Raw genomic sequence first — 18,059 nt, 5'->3', positions numbered from 1 at the left:
AGGTCCATACAGAAATTGTTTGTTGAGACCGGTGTGGAAGAACTTGACAGAGGCCTGACCTCAACCCCATTGAACACCTTTGCGATAAATTGGAACGCTGACTGCGAGCCAGACCTAATCGCCCAACATCAGTGCCCAACCTCACTAATCTTGTTGTGGCTGAATGGAAGCAAGTCCCCACAGCAATGTTCCAGCATCTAGTGGAAAGCCTTCCCAGAAGAATGGAGGCTCCATATTAATGCCCATGACTTTGGAATGAGATGCTCGACGAGCAGGTGTCCACATACTTTTGGTCAGGTGATGTAGATGAGAGGCTGCTCTTGTATGTCACAAACCACTCCCTTCCTTATTATCACTACCAAGTTTAGATGTTCAAAACAGCAATAGAAAGTTGACTCTTAAGGCATGTTTTCATGTTCATTTGGACGGGCGATGTTTATCTGTCTAATTGAGGTGTAGACAATAGAATACGTGGCTGCATAGGATTTGTCCGATTAGAAAGTTGGGTGGTTTCATTGCATCCAATGGCAGTGTCCACAACAAGCTAAAGCAAGGAGCCACTCGTGGATTTGATGGTTCTAACACAGTTTTACCTCTTACACCGCCAAAACAACCCTTGTGCGGGTGTTGGCTAGCGCGGATCTGATCAAATGTAGCCCGCAGTCGAGTGAGAGCAATGGTACCTTCTTATAATGCCCCAAATGATACAAAGAATGTTACACGTTATGTGGATAGTCCATCTATAGATGCTCTACAGACTCACTAAACTTTCCACTATCTACTCACCCTAGCTCTAACCCTAACCTTAACCCTTATCCTAACCCAAAACTTCACCGTAACCCTAACCATAGCCTAAGCAAGAAGTTGTTAATGAGCAGATAGTTTGTTGATTGTATGGCCTAAAGTCGAGCATCTACAGATGGAACATCTGGTCTATCCAAATAGAGTGTGACCTAAAAAATAACTGAATTCTACGCAAATCATTTTTGTATCTACCTGTTAGAACTCTTCTTCCCAGCAGCTTCCAGGTCGTGTTTGCGTCCCAGCATGCCCTCCTGCAGAACAGCCTTAGCACTGAGGGGTTCAGCGGGCAGGGTAGTGGCCCTGATCTCTCCCTCCCTGAGGGTCTGTCCAGACACAGAGGCATCCAGCAGCTCCAGAGAGCTAGCCTCCTGCAAGCCAGCCTCCTGCATCTCAGAGAGCAGGGGCATCGTGGAGTCACCTGCTGTCACCTCCAACTGACCTGAACTTGCCTCCATCACTGTTCCAGACGCAGGCTGGGAAAGGAGGGAGGGAGGGAGGGAATATGATATATATATATTTTTTTTCTTCATGTATAATCAATATAATATCCTTATATACAGATTGGGAATAATATTGTCATAGATGGTCATTTTGTCACCTCAGTACAAACCAGTGTCTGCTCTTCAATGGTGTAGAGCTGAGAAGAGTCCTCAGCAAACCCAGTGTCTTCTCTCCTGCTCTCCATCTGTGAGCGCTGCTGCTCCTCTGTTACAATCTGCTGCATCTCCTGCTGCTGCTTCCTCAACTCCAACAGCTCCAACTGAGAGAGAGACACAGACATGGAATGGAGTCATTTTCACCCACAAATAGAGGTAAGGCATAGATACACACATTGCACTTGTTTATATGAAAAAATGGGGACATCAGGAAAACAAAAAACTGCTCAAGGAGACAGATTTCCACAGATCACAAACAAACAACACCCCCCCCTACCTCCCCTCTCAAACACACACACAATCCTATCCACAATATACCGTAGTAAGTCTCTCCAGTGCTGAGAAGCGCTCCTCCCAGGTGGCGGTGGACTTCTCAAAGGCTTCATGTCTCTTCAGCAGTTTCTCCACCTCGTCTACCGTCTGTCCCAAGTCCTTGCTGGCCACGTATGGCTCCTGAGCCACGAGCCACGACTCTGCCACCGAGGCATCCCGTGCAAACTGGCACACCTCCAACACTGGGACATAACACAAGAGAAGGCCGATGTGTAAGTATGCTATATGGACCCAGGCCTCGTGTTTTTGTGTTAACTCTGATCTATAATACCGTATCAGGAAGGAGGGGAAAAGGGAGGGTTGTTGTTGTTGCTGTACTCACAGAGCCTGAGCCAGTCCCACCGGTCCTCCCACTTGATCATCATTTCCTTCCTCTTCTCCCTCTGCTGGCTCAGCTTAATACTTATCTGACAGAGAATGAGGATGACAGCAACAGGGATGGTCAGATGAATTCAGTTTTCAAATGAGGTAGAGTCACAAGGTACGGAAATAGACACATATCTGAAAGAATTTAGTGTAGCCCCAGGCTCTTCCCTAATTCAACTTTACTTGATTGCTTACATACGCTCTCCTCGCCTCCTTCTCAAAACACATTGGAGGAGAAGATCTGAGGGAAGGGAGAACCCTTGGTGTTCCTCACCTCAACAGAGTCTTTGTGTTTGCGAGCCAGCAGAGCTTTGCCGTGCTCCTCACATTCAGAGAACTTGGGTCCACGCTGGTTGATCTCTGACATAATCCCTTGGTGGTATTTCATCAGCAGCTCTACTGATGACACGTCCCTGAGGAGAGAGAGGTAGAAACAACATGCGATCATCTAGCTTTTATCGCTCTATCCTATATCTCTCCATCCTCTATTCCTCCATCCCTCACCCTTCCTTTCTCCCTTCATCCCCTCTCCCCTCCGTTTCCCCAGTACACTCTCTCCTCCGTTTCCCCAGTCCCCTCTCCCCTCCATTTCCCCAGTCCCCTCTCCCCTCCGTTTCCCCAGTCCCCTCTCCTCCATTTCCCCAGTCCACTCTCTCCTCCGTTTCCCCAGTCCCCTCTCCCCTCCATTTCCCCAGTCCCCTCTCCCCTCCGTTTCCCCAGTCCCCTCTCCTCCATTTCCCCAGTCCACTCTCTCCTCCGTTTCCCCAGTCCCCTCTCCCCTCCGTTTCCCCAGTCCCCTCTCCACTCCATTTTCCCAGTCCACACTCTCCTCCGTTTCCCCAGTCCCCTCTCCCCTCCGTTTCCCCAGTCCCCTCTCCCCTCCGTTTCCCCAGTCCACTCTCTCCTCTGTTTCCCCAGTCCCCTCTCCTCTCCGTTTCCCCAGTCCCCTCTCTCCTCCGTTTCTCCAGTCCACTCTCTCCTCCGTTTCCCCAGTCCCCTCTCTCCTCCGTTTCCCCAGTCCCCTCTCCCCTCCGTTTCCCCAGTCCACTCTCCCCTCCGTTTCCCCAGTCCACTCTCCCCTCCGTTTCCCCAGTCCCCTCTCCCCTCCGTTTCCCCAGTCCCCTCTCCCCTCCGTTTCCCCAGTCCACTCTCTCCTCCGTTTCCTGTTGTTTAGTCATTTTGAAAATGTTTTTCTCTGCATATATTCCTTGTGACAATTAAACCCACAACTGTGGTTGCAAATACCTGGCTCCAACCAACAGAGCCATGGGATCCCCTTTCCTCCCCTGTCCTGTTCACCTTAAACTCAGAACAAAGTTTTGTCTGCACTAGCTAGCTAGCATTTATGTTAACAGTCTGTCACATGAGATTACCGTGGTTTCTCCTGTGTCTCTATCTGTTGTATGGTGCTCTCCATCCAGGCCATGAGGTCTCGAACCATGGTGAAGAAGCGGAACTTATCAGCTGTCTCCTCCAGGCGTCTCCTGCGGCCGTCACAGGCATCCAGCAAGGCTTTCCAGGCCTCCACCACCTCCTTCTCCTGGGTCTGGATCTCCACAGCCTGGTCCCCAGCGTACTGGGCATGCAGACGGACCGCTGTCTCCTGGAATTGCTGCACCTGGTGGGGGAGGAGGAGGGAGGTTGCGGTGGTGAACTTAGATAAAGAATGTCTATGGAGGTGATTATGAGAGAGAAACCCTTGTGAGAGCAAAAGTTCAAGATGATGTTATAATACTGTTATTGCATCAAATGGTTATTTTATGGAATAGAATAGGGTTCTTAGAACGCTCTCATCTGTGCGTAGTCTTCTGAGTTGGGCCTCTGGGGGCTTAATGCTCACAGTGAATTTACAATGCCTTTGGTGATTTAACCTAAAGACCGCATTCCATAGTATAAGTCGGTGTTTGTGTACTGGTTGGTACCAGTGCAGAGATGGCTCAGGTGTGTATAATGATGAGGGGAACCTTATTTTTGGGGCCAGACCCTGGTTTCCAAACAATGAGAACAGTCTTTACAGCAGATATTGTCTGCTGTGAATTATTAATTTCTTTCATACGAATCCTAACCTTGTGACCCATTCCACACATCTGTTGTTTGTCATGTAGACTAAGGGAGTGTATCTTGCCATTTAAAAGATCTTTGTATCCTTTGTGTCGGGGCTCTCAATGATTCATCTAAGAGTGGTTCGTCGACCAGCCATCGTAACTGCAGAGCACTCACATCATTCACTTGTGTGTGTGGTGTGACATGCTTTCCTTATTAATATGTGAATAAAGATTTTGTTTAAGTATAACTCTGACTTGCGTGATGAGTTTGTCTCTCCTCATTTGATAATACAGAAATGAACCACGACACCCTCGATGTAGAAAACTTTCAATCCCATTTCCCATATTTTCTTTATCGTCCTTCGAGACAGATTCGAGCGACTTCAATCACGACTGGCGTTCAGTGTTATTGCAATGTGTTGTTACAGGGAGGCCACCAAGGCATACAAAAACAAATGCCGTCTTACAACTACTCACCTTGATATAACTTGAAATGTACATGGCTGTACACTAAGTCCTATCTTTAAATCAGCATAACACCTCTTAATATCTTAACGCTGCCTCTCCCATTGACCTCTCAACCAAACTCCAGGCTTCCCAGGTAGTAGGGGGTTAAGGTGTACCTGTTTTCCCAGGGCGCTGATGTCCCTCTCGAAGGCGGCGTGCATGCGGTGGAAGGTATCTGCCTTGCTGAAGTCTTCTCCCAGGTCAGCAGGTATCTCATTATGTTTCTCCTGGATCTGAGCCACCAGCTCCTTCCCATCATCGAAGTACCTGAGAACCACCAGGGCATTCTGTTACAGCTGAACACTCACTGTACCACGACTGTAGTAACACAACTGTAATCTGTCAGAAGTCCGATCTCAACCGTCTATGAAAGGAAAAAGGAAACGTCTTCACTGTCTAAAAAAATGTCTAATTATTGTCTTGTGTTTGCCTTGTGTGTTTGTCTTGTGTGTTTGCCTTGTGTGTTTGTCTTGTGTGTTTGAGCCTAGGCATACAAAGCCAAAAACAGTGAGGGGCATTAATGAACTATGAGCCAACCAATTGTGTCCAGACTCACTTGAGCAGGTCATATGAGGCTTGTAGGAGCTGAGCGCGGGTGTCTATGAGTTCCAGCAGGTCAGCCCAGCTCTCATTGACATTGTCCTTCCACTCGGCCATGGCAGAAGCCTCTGTGTGGCCCGCCTCAATCAGTTCGTCTATGGTCTGATTCACATAGTCCACACGCTCCTGCCCCACCGTCCCTGTCTCCCGGGCAAAGTCACGGAACTTGTCCCTCAGGAGCTGGACGGTTTAGATTTGGGGAGGAAAAAGAAAAAGGAAATAGTTTCAAAAATACGAGAGCTCAATCATAAGAGCTCTCAAGCTTGGATATACTCCATGAGAATACAGAACATTACAGAGAGAACCAATACTAGGTGTGACTTCACATTCGTGCTTGGACCATTCTCCATCCCTTCAGCCGCCTAGAAAGTCCCATTAACTCAATCGTCCCCCCCCCCCTTCCCCCCGCTTTTCCAAGAACCCCATGGAAGCTCATAGAAACCCTCCAGAGGTCCTAGACTGAGAATCCCTGGCCTCTGTATTTGGTATGTATTCCACCCTCACCGTGACATGGTCCAGGTCCTGTCCCATCTCCTGGGAGGAGGCCACCACATCCCTCTCAGCGATAAAGTGCTCCAGATCCTCCACCTCTCGGCTCAGCAGGAAGTGATGATAGGCATGGTCCAGCTTCCTCCTGCGGTCCTCTGCCAGGTCCTTCAGACCAGCGTACTGCTTATCTACCTGGCCCTGACGACGGATGACAGACTCACTATCGGGAGGGAGGAAGGGAGAGGGAGAGAAAGAGCGAGTGACTGACAAGAGGAGGCAAGTCATCCTCATGCATCAAGATGTATCATAGCTGTCTGATCTTTGTATGGTAAGGGACCCAATCGTAACCACACCCATCACTCTCAATACTGTTACACAGTGAGGAACAAGAGACCAATCCTAAAAAGGGAGGATTCTCCACATGTATGCAACATAGTCTGAGGCCTACAGAGGAGGTAGTGATACTATACTGTAGTACTATACTGTACTATACTGTAGTACCCAAGGTAAGCTGACTGAACCCTAAATATCTAGGTTCCACTCACCCATCAGGGTGGTCCTCGTTGAGCATCTTCTGTGCGCGGTCAGCCAGCTTCTGGATGGCGTCTGAGTAGTCATCTACAGCCTCCTTCATGATCAGGTGACGCTTCAACATCAACATGGCTCCCCGCTCATCCTTAAGAGAGGTGGAGGGGGGGAGAAATGAACACTTTAAAGCCACAATATTTTATATGTTTTTTTTTCAGCCAAACAGCATCCCCACCGCTTGGTTTACTATGAGGAATGAGATTGGACAAATATCACCACTCTCAATTCACCAGTGGATCTATGGTTGCAAGGACTGACAGTCCATAAGATCAACTTGATAGTTGTAAATATATTTGGAGTACAATGCCTTGGCCTTCTCATCAGCAATCATGTAGAGTTCCTGCTCTTCTATTCAAATCTCAGCCTCCTCCCCTCCTCTCTCATCTCTCATCCCATTTCCTCTCCTCCCCTCAGCCTCCTTACCTTGGCTTTCTCATCAGTGATCATGTATAGCTCCTCCTCTCCTATCCAGGCCTCAGCTTCATCAGCGTCATTAAAGTACTGTTGTGCCAGGTTAGATCCGTTCAGCCTGTCTCTCCTCTTAGCCATCTCATCCTGCAGCCGATACCACACCTCCTCCAGCTCCTTCACCTGGAATCAGGGACACAATACATAACAAAAACAGTATCAGTAACAAACCTTTTTCTAAAACCAACCGTTGAAAACAAGCAAAAAATGGGAAGAGGTGGAAGGAACAGAGGGCGAGGAGACGGGACACGGGGTAGAAAACAAGAAGTGTGCACGGGCGTGTGCACGTGCAATCGTGAGCATGTGCACACCTGCTGTCCAATACGCTCAGCCTCCGGCCCGCCCGCCTCTGTCGCGGCCGATGCCATCCTGCGGCCACGCTCCAACACCTCATCCACCCGGGGCTGGTGGCCCTCCATCTCCCTCTGTAATGTCTGGTTCTTCTTCAACAGCATTTGGACCGCTTGGAGATTGTTGCCGTGTTCATCTGACATCGCAAGGGTCAACCTCTCCTCGACCCAGAGCTGCGATAGAGAGAGAAAAGGAGAGAGAACAGAACGGTGAAACACATAGTGTTCATGTCAGCATTTCTCCGAGGAAGCATTCTGACACGTTTCAGGTGGAAACAACAGCGCCGTAGTGGCGATGATGATAATCTGAAAGGCATCCTCACAATCTCATCAGCCAGGTCCCTGTAGAACTGGTGCACGGACTTGGCTGCCTCCAGCTTGCCCCTGCGCTGGGACAGGGGGTTGAGGAGCTGCTGGAAGTCCATCTGGATAGCTTGCTGCTCAGTCTCAAGCTGGTCCTCCCTGCTCCCGGCTAGGCCTCCGTGCTTCTCGACAGCCTTCTGGAGCTCTTCCAGCTCCCGCGCACGGTCACGCACCTGGTTCTCTGTTTGCTAGGAGGGGGGGGGGGGTGTTAAAGTAGTGGCTGGGTAGATTGGAACCTCCGAAACTGGGGGAGGGACATTAGACAGACACACCCCTCCACACACACCTGGTGCTTCTTGAGCAGGATGTTAGCGTTTGTGAGGTCCTTGACCTCCTCGTCTCCCTGTAGCTCCTTCTGCAGCTCAGCCAGCCACTTCTTGATGTCGGCCTGACTCTGGTCAAACAGCTCGGAGCGGTTAGCATCAAACAACAGACGGGCCTTGTCCTCGGCAGTGGACTCCAGCTTGTCCCACAGCTCATGCAGCTTCGCCAGACGCTCTGTCACGATGGGCTCGAACTCAGGTTTGGCATCTGTCAGCTCCTGACCCTCCTGTGGATGAGAAGACGGGACGGCGTTAGAAAAGTCACAGGGGAAACGTTCATACTTGTTATATCATCCATCAGCGTCTGTGGCACATGTATGATAAGTAATATGGATGGGATGTGCACCAGGAATAATTCAAGTAGGCTATATGATTACTGGGATAGACTTGCGTCATGTCTAGTGGGTGTACGCGTACATTAAGCTGCCTCACGATCCACAAACAGAAGATCATGCCTTTTGGGACATTCTGGCTCGCTCTGTATATTACTATTTCAACCCAAAATAAGCATGTTAAGAGAACAGAAACAGAAGCCAGTTCAGCTAGATGCCCTCGCGAAGAGCAGGGTTGATGTTAAAACGTCACATGGACAATATTCTTACTTATTACAACATGTGGCATATAGCACACACACACACACACACACACACACACACACACACACACACACACACACACACACACACACACACGCATGCATCCACACACGCACACCTGGTCTATTTTGTTCAGCCAGTCTTTGTTGGAGGACAGCTCAGCCATGAAGGCCTGATGCTTCTTCCACTTGGTGTGAATGTTCCTGTCCCCGTCATACGACACGTCCTGAGCCGTCAACATCTTCTCGTTTATCCACAGAGTGAGCTGGAGAGAGGGAGAGGAGAGAGGGTATGGAGAGGAGGGGGAGAGGAGGAGGATGGACAGAGGGATTGAGAGGGGGAGAGGAGAGGATGGAGGGGTGGGAAGATGGAGGTGAGAGGCGGATTGAGAAAGGATAGTTGAGAGGATGGAGAGAGGGAGTGGAGAGGGAGAGGATGGAACGAGGGAAATGGAGATGGAGAGGATGGGGAGAGGGAGAGGATGGAACGGAGACAGAGAGGATGGGGAGAGGGAGAGGATGGAATGAGGGAGTGGAGAGGATAGAGAGAGAGAGTGGAGAGGGAGAGGGAGAGGATGGAATGAGGGAGTGGAGAGGATAGAGAGAGGGAGTGGCGAGGTGGAGGATAGAGAGACGGAGATCAACACAGAGTCAGCACAGACAAGAACAGTAGTAAGAAGACAGGAACACATTTGCTGTATCATGTTACCAAAAAATGAATAAAGTATCTTACATCCTGTGTGTTTTGCAGGAAGTGTTGAAGATCACGGTTATCCTTGAGTACCTCTGTAACCTCGTTGGCTTTGTCTCTGTTCTTGTGGTACCTGCAGATCGAAAACACACAGACACAACAGAACAACACGTTAGACTCAGTCCCATATCGCCAAGGTCGTGTTCATTAGGGCAAAAAAATGTTTGAAAAGACAGCTAAAACGAGCATCTCTTATTCGAGTCCCTCCCTGTTTCAGTCCATTTTTCTCAGTTTGGTGCCTAATGAACATGACCCAAGTCCCCACAACAAAGACTGATGGTAGGGTGTAAACAACACATGCAATCCCCTCTACTGAACCTTTCCAGTTCCAGCCCCAGCGCCACACAGTAAAGAGTCTTTACTAAAGACCTTATTTCCACAGCCCCCCCCACCCCTCCTGATCTCTCAGTATAGCTATCACTACCTCCTCTGGGTTGAAGAACACTCTGCGATCAATACCCATCATAGCAGGCACCCGGTGCCCTCCAACCGTCTCCCTCCCAGCAGAGTAGAGTGAAGCCGGATGGGATGATAATGGCGTGTGTTAATGGGAGAAGGAGCTCCCTCCCTCGCCCCTCCCCCCTCCACTAGAACAATGTTAACACTAATTATGTATTGCTGACCTAGCTGACTCAGAATGGCAGGCTAATAGCAAGCTGAACTACTGTACAGTATGTCTACGTCCCAAATGGCACCCCATTCTCTTTACAGTGCACTAGTTTTAGCCAGGACACATAGAGCGCTACGTAGGAAGTACTGCACTGTGAAGGGAATGGGGTGCCATTTGGGACATGTGTTTCATGCTCCTCAAAGTGGCAGAATAATAGCTAGCTGAACTACAGTACGTGATTAACACTCACTACTGAGGGAACAGACAAAACAAGTATAGGTCAATAGGTCAGATAAAGTAGAGATTTTCTCTGTGAATGTTCATTACAATATGTACAGACAGATCCTCTTATAAACCCATGGCTGACATTAGAATTAATTGAATGAAAGAGAGCCATTTGTATTCATTTATAGTTCATAAACTAAAAACGTCTTTTCAAAGAAATCTGATGTCTTTTGGGTGTTTTTTTATTTATTTTTATTTTAATTAAGCAAATATTAGAGCAGAAAAAGATCCAAGACTAACCTGTCATGGATTAGGTCCATCTTATCTTGGACCCTGGGGGAGTAGAGGTTCCCCCTGTCAACCAATTTCTGTCCCCCCTCCAGCATGCTGGCGATCTTCTCTATGTTGGCGTCCATGGTGCAGACGAAGTCCTCGTGTCTCTTCAGGGCCTGCTCTGCTCCGTCCAGGGTGTCAGGCTTGTCCGTGTGGGCCAGAGTGTACTCCTGAAGTAAAGAAATAAAGAATCCACAACCATTACGTTTGGTGCTGACTAACAGAAGATAAGCTACATCAATGTACTCTTGACCCACCAGTCACAAACATAGCACAGCACCCTTCAAATTGTTCACTTTCTGCTTTACAGTTTTCGATTTTCATTGGGTTTTTTAACTCTATTCATATTCCATGTTTAAATGTTAAAAACATTATTTGCCATGTGTAATGAATACATCGAAAATCATACTCACTCCAGCATTCACAGTAAAACCCACAATAAAAACACAATACAAGGACAACAGGGAAATGGTATACTATCGTAAAGGGGAAATCACAATATTATTGGTTTATCTTCATACGTATGTAAACCTTTATTTCGCTAAGTTAGTAATTAGCTAGGTTTCCATCCAATTGGCGACAGATTTCCATGCGAATATTCTATAATCCACATAAAACAATATGCACATTTTCCCACCAGAGATGTATTTCCATCAAATTGACTTGTTGTGGACAAAACGGCTGTGGGTGATGACGTAGTGCACATAAAAAATAACTTTTGCAGTTCAATTTCCATGTACAGAATGAAATAAACAACTTAAACTCACATTTTCAACTCCACTGACGTCACATTGTTTTATATATATATATATATATATATAGCGAACGTGACCACTCTGGTGTTGGCATATGCGCTCTAGCCAACAGCTCGCATATACAGTGCGGGCATAGCCTATACGATGAGATTATTATAGACAAAAGAGCGAGATTATTTTTATTTGTCAAACGGCAACCAAGCATCGATCGTTATGTCACCAGAATAAGAATCGATATTTATTGGAAAGGGGCATCAAGCTCATATGCACATAAAAGATAAAAGCGTCTGATAAATGACATATAATATTGCATTATCGTCACCTTGCACATTCACCACCCTGTGAAGTTCAAAACCTATTTAATCTGTAGCCTAATAAACTAGTGACAAGAGGAATAATACGAGGAATAAATACACAGTGAATAAGGAATAAAAAATAAAGTAAAAGTAACATGACACGCATTCGTAAAGGATTCAGACCCCTTGACTTTTTCCACATTTTGTTATGTTACAGCCTTATTCCAAAACGGATCAAATTGTTTCCCCCCCGCATCAATCTACACACAATATCCCATAATGACAAAGCAAAACATGTTTTTAGAAATGTTGTCAAATTTATTCAAAATAAAAAAACTTAAACATCACATTTACAGGCAGCGATTACAGCCTCGAGTCAAGCTGTAAGCTTGGCACACCTATATTTGGGGAGTTTCTCCCATTCTTCTCTGCAAATCCTCTCAAGCTCTGTCAGGTTGGATGAGGAGTGTTACTGCACAGCTATTTTCAGCTCTCTCCATTGATATTCGATTGTGTTTAAGTCCGGGCTCTGGCTGGGCTCCGCAAAGACATTCAGAAACTTGTCCTGAAGCCACTTCTGTATTGTCTTGGCTGAGTGCTTAGGGTCGTTGTCCTATTGGAAGGTGAACCTTTGCCCCAGTCTGAGGTCAAAGACATTCAGAGACTTGTCCTGAAGCCACTTCTGTATTGTCTTGGCTGAGTGCTTAGGGTCGTGGTCCTATTGGAAGGTGAACCTTTGCCCCAGTCTGAGGTCAAAGACATTCAGAGACTGGTCCTGAAGCCACTTCTGTATTGTCTTGGCTGAGTGCTTAGGGTCGTTGTCCTATTGGAAGGTGAACCTTTGCCCCAGTCTGAGGTCCTGGCGCTCTGGAGCAAGTTTTCATCAAGGATCTCTCTGTACTTTACTCCATTCATATTTCCCTTGATCCTGACGAGTCTCCCAGTCCCTGCCACTGAAAAACATCCCTACAGCATGATGCTACCACCATGCTTCACCGTAGGGATGGTGCCAGGTTTCCTCCAGATGTGACTCTTGGCAGTCAGTCCAAAGAGTTCAATCTTGGTTTCATCAGACCAAATAATCTTGTTTCTCATGGTCAGAAAGTCTTTCGGTGCCTTTTGGCAAACTCCAAGTGGGCTGTCATGTGCCTTTTCCTGAAGAGTGGCTTCTGTCTGGCCACTCTACCATAAAGGCCTGATTGGTGGAGTGTGCAGAGATGGTTGTCCTTCTGGAAGATTTTCCAATCTCCACAGAGGAACTCTGGAGTCTGTCAGAGTAACCATTGGATTCTTGGTCACCTCCCTGACCAAGGCCCTTCTCCCCCGATTGCTCAGTTTGGCCGGGTGGCTAGCTCTACGAAGAGTCTTGGTGGTTCCAAACTTCTTCCATTTAAGAATGATGGAGGCCACTGTGTTCTTGGGGACCTTCAATGCTGCTGAAATGTTTTGATACCCTTCCCCAGATCTGTGCCTGAACACAATCCTGTTTCAGAGCTCTACAGACAATTATTTTCGACCTCATGGGTTGGTTTTTGCTCTGACATGCACTGCTAACTGTGGGACCTTGGATGCACCTGAGCTCAATTTCGAGTCTCAAAAGCAAAGGGTCTGAATACTTACTGTGTGAGTGTGTGGGTAAAGTGTGTGTGCATAGAGTCAGTGCAAGAGAGTTAGTACGAAAAAGGGTCAATGCAGATAGTCCAGGTATCCATTTGATTATCTATTTAGCAGTCTTGTTTACAAGTCTTATGGCTTGAGTCTTTGACCATTTTTTTGAGCCTTCCTCTGCCAGTGATGTACTGGGCCGTATGCACTACCCTATCAATACCTGCGCATAAAAGCGTTTCCACCGCTATTTCTCACATAATTAATCTTACCAACACAAAAAATCCCACGTCGTCTAGGGAATTTTTTTTTGTCGACATTGGGAAAGTTTACCGAAAAATGTGCTCTTTCCATCAGGCTGTGACAGCCTATACTTTATTCACATAAAAATGTTGGATGGAAACCTGGTTAAGAAAACAATATCTTTCTTTCAATATAACAACCTGGTATCACAACGTTGGTTTATCTCACCTGGTTGTTGAGGATGGTCTCCACCTGCTTGGCGTCCCTCATGAACTGCTGGAATCCCAGGCCCTGGTCCAGGAAGCCCTTCCTACTGTCCCACATCTTGTGGAGCTCGTCCCAGCCGCGGTCCAGACCCTTCAGCCTCTTGTCCAACTCCTGGTATTGAGGGTCATCCAGCTGGCCCTGGGTCACCGCCACGCCCGTGTCCCTCACCTAACGTAATAATAATCATAATATTCCATTTAGCAGACATTTTTATCCAAGCAACGTACAGTGCAGTGACTGTAAACATTTCAGTATATGTGGCTCCAGCAGGAATCCAACCCAAGACCCTGGCATCACTAGCACCACGATCTTACTAACGGAGCCACACAGGATCACATATTTATGTCACTGCCTTGACAACTCTTTGTAAAACTATCCCCACGGTTCTTAACAAACTTTATAACTTGAAACTAACCTTGTAGTAGTCCTCCTCGTGTGTGCCCATGTCATCAAGCACGGCGTCATGGAGACTCAGCAGCTGCTCTGCCTGGGGCAAAGTCTCAGGCATGTCCTCGGACGCCACAGACTTCTGGGTCTTGAAGAGCCAGGACTGGAAGTCATCCATGTCCTGCAGGAAGTTCTGCAGCTTGGACACCTCTCCCAGAGACTCCTACAATACAACTTTATCAGTCCATTTGTTATGGAGAAGTGCACCACAAAAATGTGTTTTCTGCTTGTTTCCCGACACAGACATAGACCCAGACACACACGCACAAAGATACGCACGCATGCACACACATACCTCCCGGTCCTTCAGGGTGGCCTTCAGGTTATCCCAGGCTGCGTCCAGCTCGGCTCGTCTAGCCAGGATGTCTGCAGCGTTGTCCGGGTGATCCTTGGCCAGCTGGTCCGCCTCACTCCGCAGGAAGGTGAGTTTGTCTCCGATGGCGGCCAGGTCGCGCTCCATGCCATAGAGTTTCCTCTGGATGGTCATGACAGCGTTCAGATCATTGCCCAGTTCCTGGGTGGATTCGATGACCCGGGTTTTGTCTCGAATCCAGGACTCTGTCTCGTCACACTCCAGGCCATAGTTGTGGTAGCTGAGAGCAGAGTCCACCTTCCGCTTCCTCTCCTCAAACATGGCCTTGAAGGCCTCCCACCTGGAAGAGAAAGAGACAGACCAGAGGGTTAATACTAATGTTACTGTAGACTGTGGATCATAATGACGACATGTCCTTTTTGCTATGAGTATATACTACAACTACACATGAACATCACATCATCATGAGTCTCACCTCTTATTCAGTCTCGTCTGGCATTCCTTCACCTCTTTGGTACGAGGGTGCCTGCTGTCCTCAAGCTGCTTCACTGCTTTGTTGACATCATCAACCCGTGACTGGACGTTAGCCATGTCTGAAGAAAGTATACTCAACCTGGGACGCAAAGAAATTGTAAGCACTAAATCAAACAGTATGTACCAGAGCAAGCAGGTTACATTCAGAGAAGCGACCAATCCCCCATCAGTCAATCCAACTGTAACCCGCATTTGCAGATATCTGATACAGATGTGATTGGTGTCAGATTTATACAAATGTAAATGTACTGTTTAACATTGCTGGTACCCCAACAATATGACATGACGTCATATCTGTGGTTTGTACCTGTTCTGCACCACCTCCAAATCCTCTAGTTTCTCAGGCACATCCAGCCCTACCAGCCAGGTCTCCTTCTCGCCCATCCACAGCTCACAGGCGTCTGTCTCGCTGAAGATGATGTACAGGGCCATGGCATCATCCAGCTTCTTCTGTCGCAGGTCGCACAGGGACATCAGCTCCATGTACAGGTCTCTGATTTCCGTCAGACGTCTCTGGATGTCCGGCGTGTTACGCAGCTCCTCGGGTAGCGCCGCCGCCTGGTCATAGAAAGTTCAAGTTTATTAGCCATATGTAATAAATAAATTGGGGACATCTGGGAAATCATCAGAGCTCTTACAATAAAAACAGCATTAAAAACAGTAAGATTAATCTGGACGAATTTCAACAAATATACACATATGTGACAACTAGCGGTTAAATCATGATGCTAACATAATCTAGTAGATCCTAATTGTAAAGCTACGTAAAGTATAGTAACACAGGTTTTATAGGCAAGAACCAGCCATTTGGTCAGTCAGGTATTTTACCTGCTTGGTCAGAGCGTCAATGGTGGCTCCATTCTTGGCCACGTCGTCCCTTAGGCCTCTATGTCTCTTCAGCAGCCTCTGGGTGGTATACTCATCATGACCCACTTCCTCACTAGTCATCTGCCTCTTGGCATCCAGCAGCCAGGCCTTCAGGTCATCGGCCTCTCCCTGGAACTGAAAGAACCTCTGGGTGTCCTGGAGGTTCTGCCTTCTGAACGCTGCCAGCTCCTCCAGCTGCTGCCACTGCCTCCTCACGTCCTCCATGCGATCCCCAACCTTACGATAACATAAAATAAAATAAAAAACTTTATTGTCCCCATGGGCACATTGTATTTGTGGCCATGTGCATGCATATATTAAAGACATATCATGTATAAACACATGATATAGACAGTTACAAACAAAAGAAATACAGTCAACGTGGGGGGAAAAAAGCTACTTGTGGTGTGTCGAAGTGTCCAGCCTGGATTATCTTGTCTCCTTCGTCCATGATCTCCCGCAAGTGGACACGGCGGGCCCCCAGCTCGTCCTCGAAGGCACTGTGTTTGCTCTGCAGAGTCAGCACACTGGTCAGGTCCTTGCCGTAGTCCAGCGAGGAGAAGATGTGCTCCTTCTCCTTGATCCAGCACTCCAGCTCGGCCATCTAAGATAAAACAAGGTACACTTTATAGTCTTTTATCACAGAGACACTGAAATGTGCATTTTTCTTTATAATAAAAAAGCATATATATTTTATAGTCAATTATCACAAAAAAAACCTTGAGGGACACACATACAAACACCCACGGAGAGGTTGGAGGACAGGGTCTGCCCGCAGTGCGTCGCCCCTGCCGTAGGGCCTTGCTTAAGGGTAAGACCTTTCAGTTGCCTACCTCTGTAGCCTACATACCTCCCAGAAGAAGTTCCAGAGGCGTCGGGACTGCTCCAGTCGGGCACGGCGCTGGGCTGCCAGGGCACACAGCTCCTGGTAACACAGGTCTAGGTGTTGCACCCGGTCCTTAATCACCTGGGGGTCACAGGGCTTGTAGCCTGGGAGGTGAGGACGGGGGAAGATTTAAAAACAACAGCTACGTATTTGGCATGATTATGTACTGTGTCTTTTGGGTTAACACTTGACATGAAGGTATCTTTCGGGTCACACGTTAGAAAGGGAAAGAAAGGGAAAGGGGGATACCTAGTCAGTTATACAACTGAACGCATTCAACTGAAATGTGTTTTCCACATTTAACCCCTAACCCCTCTGAATCAGAGAGGTGCGGGGGGGTTGGGGGGCTGCCTTAATCGACATCCACGTCATCGGATGAAGGTATCTTTTGGGTTACACTTAACATCTAGGTATGCTAAAAAGGATCATGTAAAGCGTTACCCTCTTTTGTTAGATGGGATGTACGGTCCTAGTACAAAACCAGTTGCTAAGGAGGGACAATTCAATGAATAGGAAAGTCGACTGCACTCACTGTCTCCATTGGCAAACTTGAGAGCAGCTGCATTGGCGTTGTGAACTCTCTCTGCCTGCACTGCGATGTCAGCCTCCACCAGAGCATGCTTCTGGAGCAGGTCCTCCACCTCCAACAGGTGCTTCCCAAAGTCAGGAGACAGGAGCCGAGCCTGGGGACATACCACAGGTTCAGGGGTCAGGGTTGAGAGGAAGGGGTGGGGGTGGGGAGTTTGGGGGGGGTAAGGAAGGGGTCAAACATGGCAAAGGAATGTTCTGGCATACAGATGTGGGAGCGTAATTTGACCCGTAGTTTTGTCGCAACAAAATATTACTGCAGAGACGGGATGTGAACGTTTAGTCCATAATGATGCTTGATAGGTGGTTAGGCTAAAGTGCAATACTGTTAATATAACCATGTGTTAGTGTGGGTTTTCAGTGAATTTATGTACATCATGAATACATCTGCATTTCCTGGTGCAGGAAAATTCTCAGCAACAAAAGAGTGATTAAATGAAATCCTACATCTATAGCTATAGCAGGGAGAAAGCTAACATATTCTTCTGTATGAATATAGATTCTAACCTTCAACCAACAAGGCTTTTTCAGATTCATAATTTAGAGATTCTGCACATGGCCTATGACAGTGGTAGGCAACTCGATTCAGTCGCGGGCGGGGGCCGGCTCATTATAATAATTTGTACACTGCAAACAAAGCCTTTATATATATATATATATAAATACTAAAACTTTGGGGGTCCCAAAAAAGTTATTGGGCCTACGGACCACCTGTTGCCGACCTCTGGCCTATGATGTCTGGTTCCAATGGCTCAGTGGGTCAGCTAGCAAGTAACACAAGGGTTAAAGGTTTGATTGCAGCAGAGGCTAGATATAGTAAAAACAACGTGTACTATATCCCTGACAATATCT

General features: G+C 47.4%; 1 protein-coding gene across 4 annotated transcripts in view; it reads right to left on the bottom strand.

Annotated features, from left to right (window-relative positions):
• The window catches only part of LOC135507934 (spectrin beta chain, erythrocytic-like), a 53,615-nt gene that overhangs the window by 5,951 nt on the left and 29,605 nt on the right, over window positions 1–18,059 (bottom strand). For 3 of the 4 annotated variants that reach the window (XM_064927736.1, XM_064927738.1, XM_064927737.1), the window contains exons 13-38: window positions 17,152–17,302; window positions 16,584–16,723; window positions 16,134–16,337; window positions 15,695–15,970; window positions 15,174–15,424; window positions 14,808–14,945; window positions 14,315–14,672; window positions 13,988–14,182; window positions 13,534–13,740; window positions 10,374–10,576; window positions 9,221–9,311; window positions 8,607–8,753; window positions 7,856–8,119; window positions 7,530–7,757; window positions 7,168–7,380; window positions 6,812–6,979; window positions 6,346–6,476; window positions 5,816–6,020; window positions 5,268–5,491; window positions 4,828–4,978; window positions 3,533–3,777; window positions 2,434–2,572; window positions 2,116–2,200; window positions 1,779–1,975; window positions 1,403–1,564; window positions 997–1,277 (exon numbers count right to left, since the gene is read on the bottom strand). In XM_064927736.1, the coding sequence (XP_064783808.1) occupies window positions 997–1,277; window positions 1,403–1,564; window positions 1,779–1,975; window positions 2,116–2,200; window positions 2,434–2,572; window positions 3,533–3,777; window positions 4,828–4,978; window positions 5,268–5,491; window positions 5,816–6,020; window positions 6,346–6,476; window positions 6,812–6,979; window positions 7,168–7,380; window positions 7,530–7,757; window positions 7,856–8,119; window positions 8,607–8,753; window positions 9,221–9,311; window positions 10,374–10,576; window positions 13,534–13,740; window positions 13,988–14,182; window positions 14,315–14,672; window positions 14,808–14,945; window positions 15,174–15,424; window positions 15,695–15,970; window positions 16,134–16,337; window positions 16,584–16,723; window positions 17,152–17,302 (5,054 nt within the window). The remainder of the gene's footprint in view (window positions 1–996; window positions 1,278–1,402; window positions 1,565–1,778; window positions 1,976–2,115; window positions 2,201–2,433; window positions 2,573–3,532; window positions 3,778–4,827; window positions 4,979–5,267; window positions 5,492–5,815; window positions 6,021–6,345; window positions 6,477–6,811; window positions 6,980–7,167; window positions 7,381–7,529; window positions 7,758–7,855; window positions 8,120–8,606; window positions 8,754–9,220; window positions 9,312–10,373; window positions 10,577–13,533; window positions 13,741–13,987; window positions 14,183–14,314; window positions 14,673–14,807; window positions 14,946–15,173; window positions 15,425–15,694; window positions 15,971–16,133; window positions 16,338–16,583; window positions 16,724–17,151; window positions 17,303–18,059) is intronic. The other variant, XM_064927739.1, reaches the window with a different exon arrangement.

Source organism: Oncorhynchus masou, chromosome 21 (genome assembly GCF_036934945.1).
Source record: "Oncorhynchus masou masou isolate Uvic2021 chromosome 21, UVic_Omas_1.1, whole genome shotgun sequence".
In the NCBI taxonomy this organism is placed as follows: domain Eukaryota; kingdom Metazoa; phylum Chordata; class Actinopteri; order Salmoniformes; family Salmonidae; genus Oncorhynchus; species Oncorhynchus masou.
This window is presented reverse-complemented; position numbering and strand designations above follow the sequence as displayed.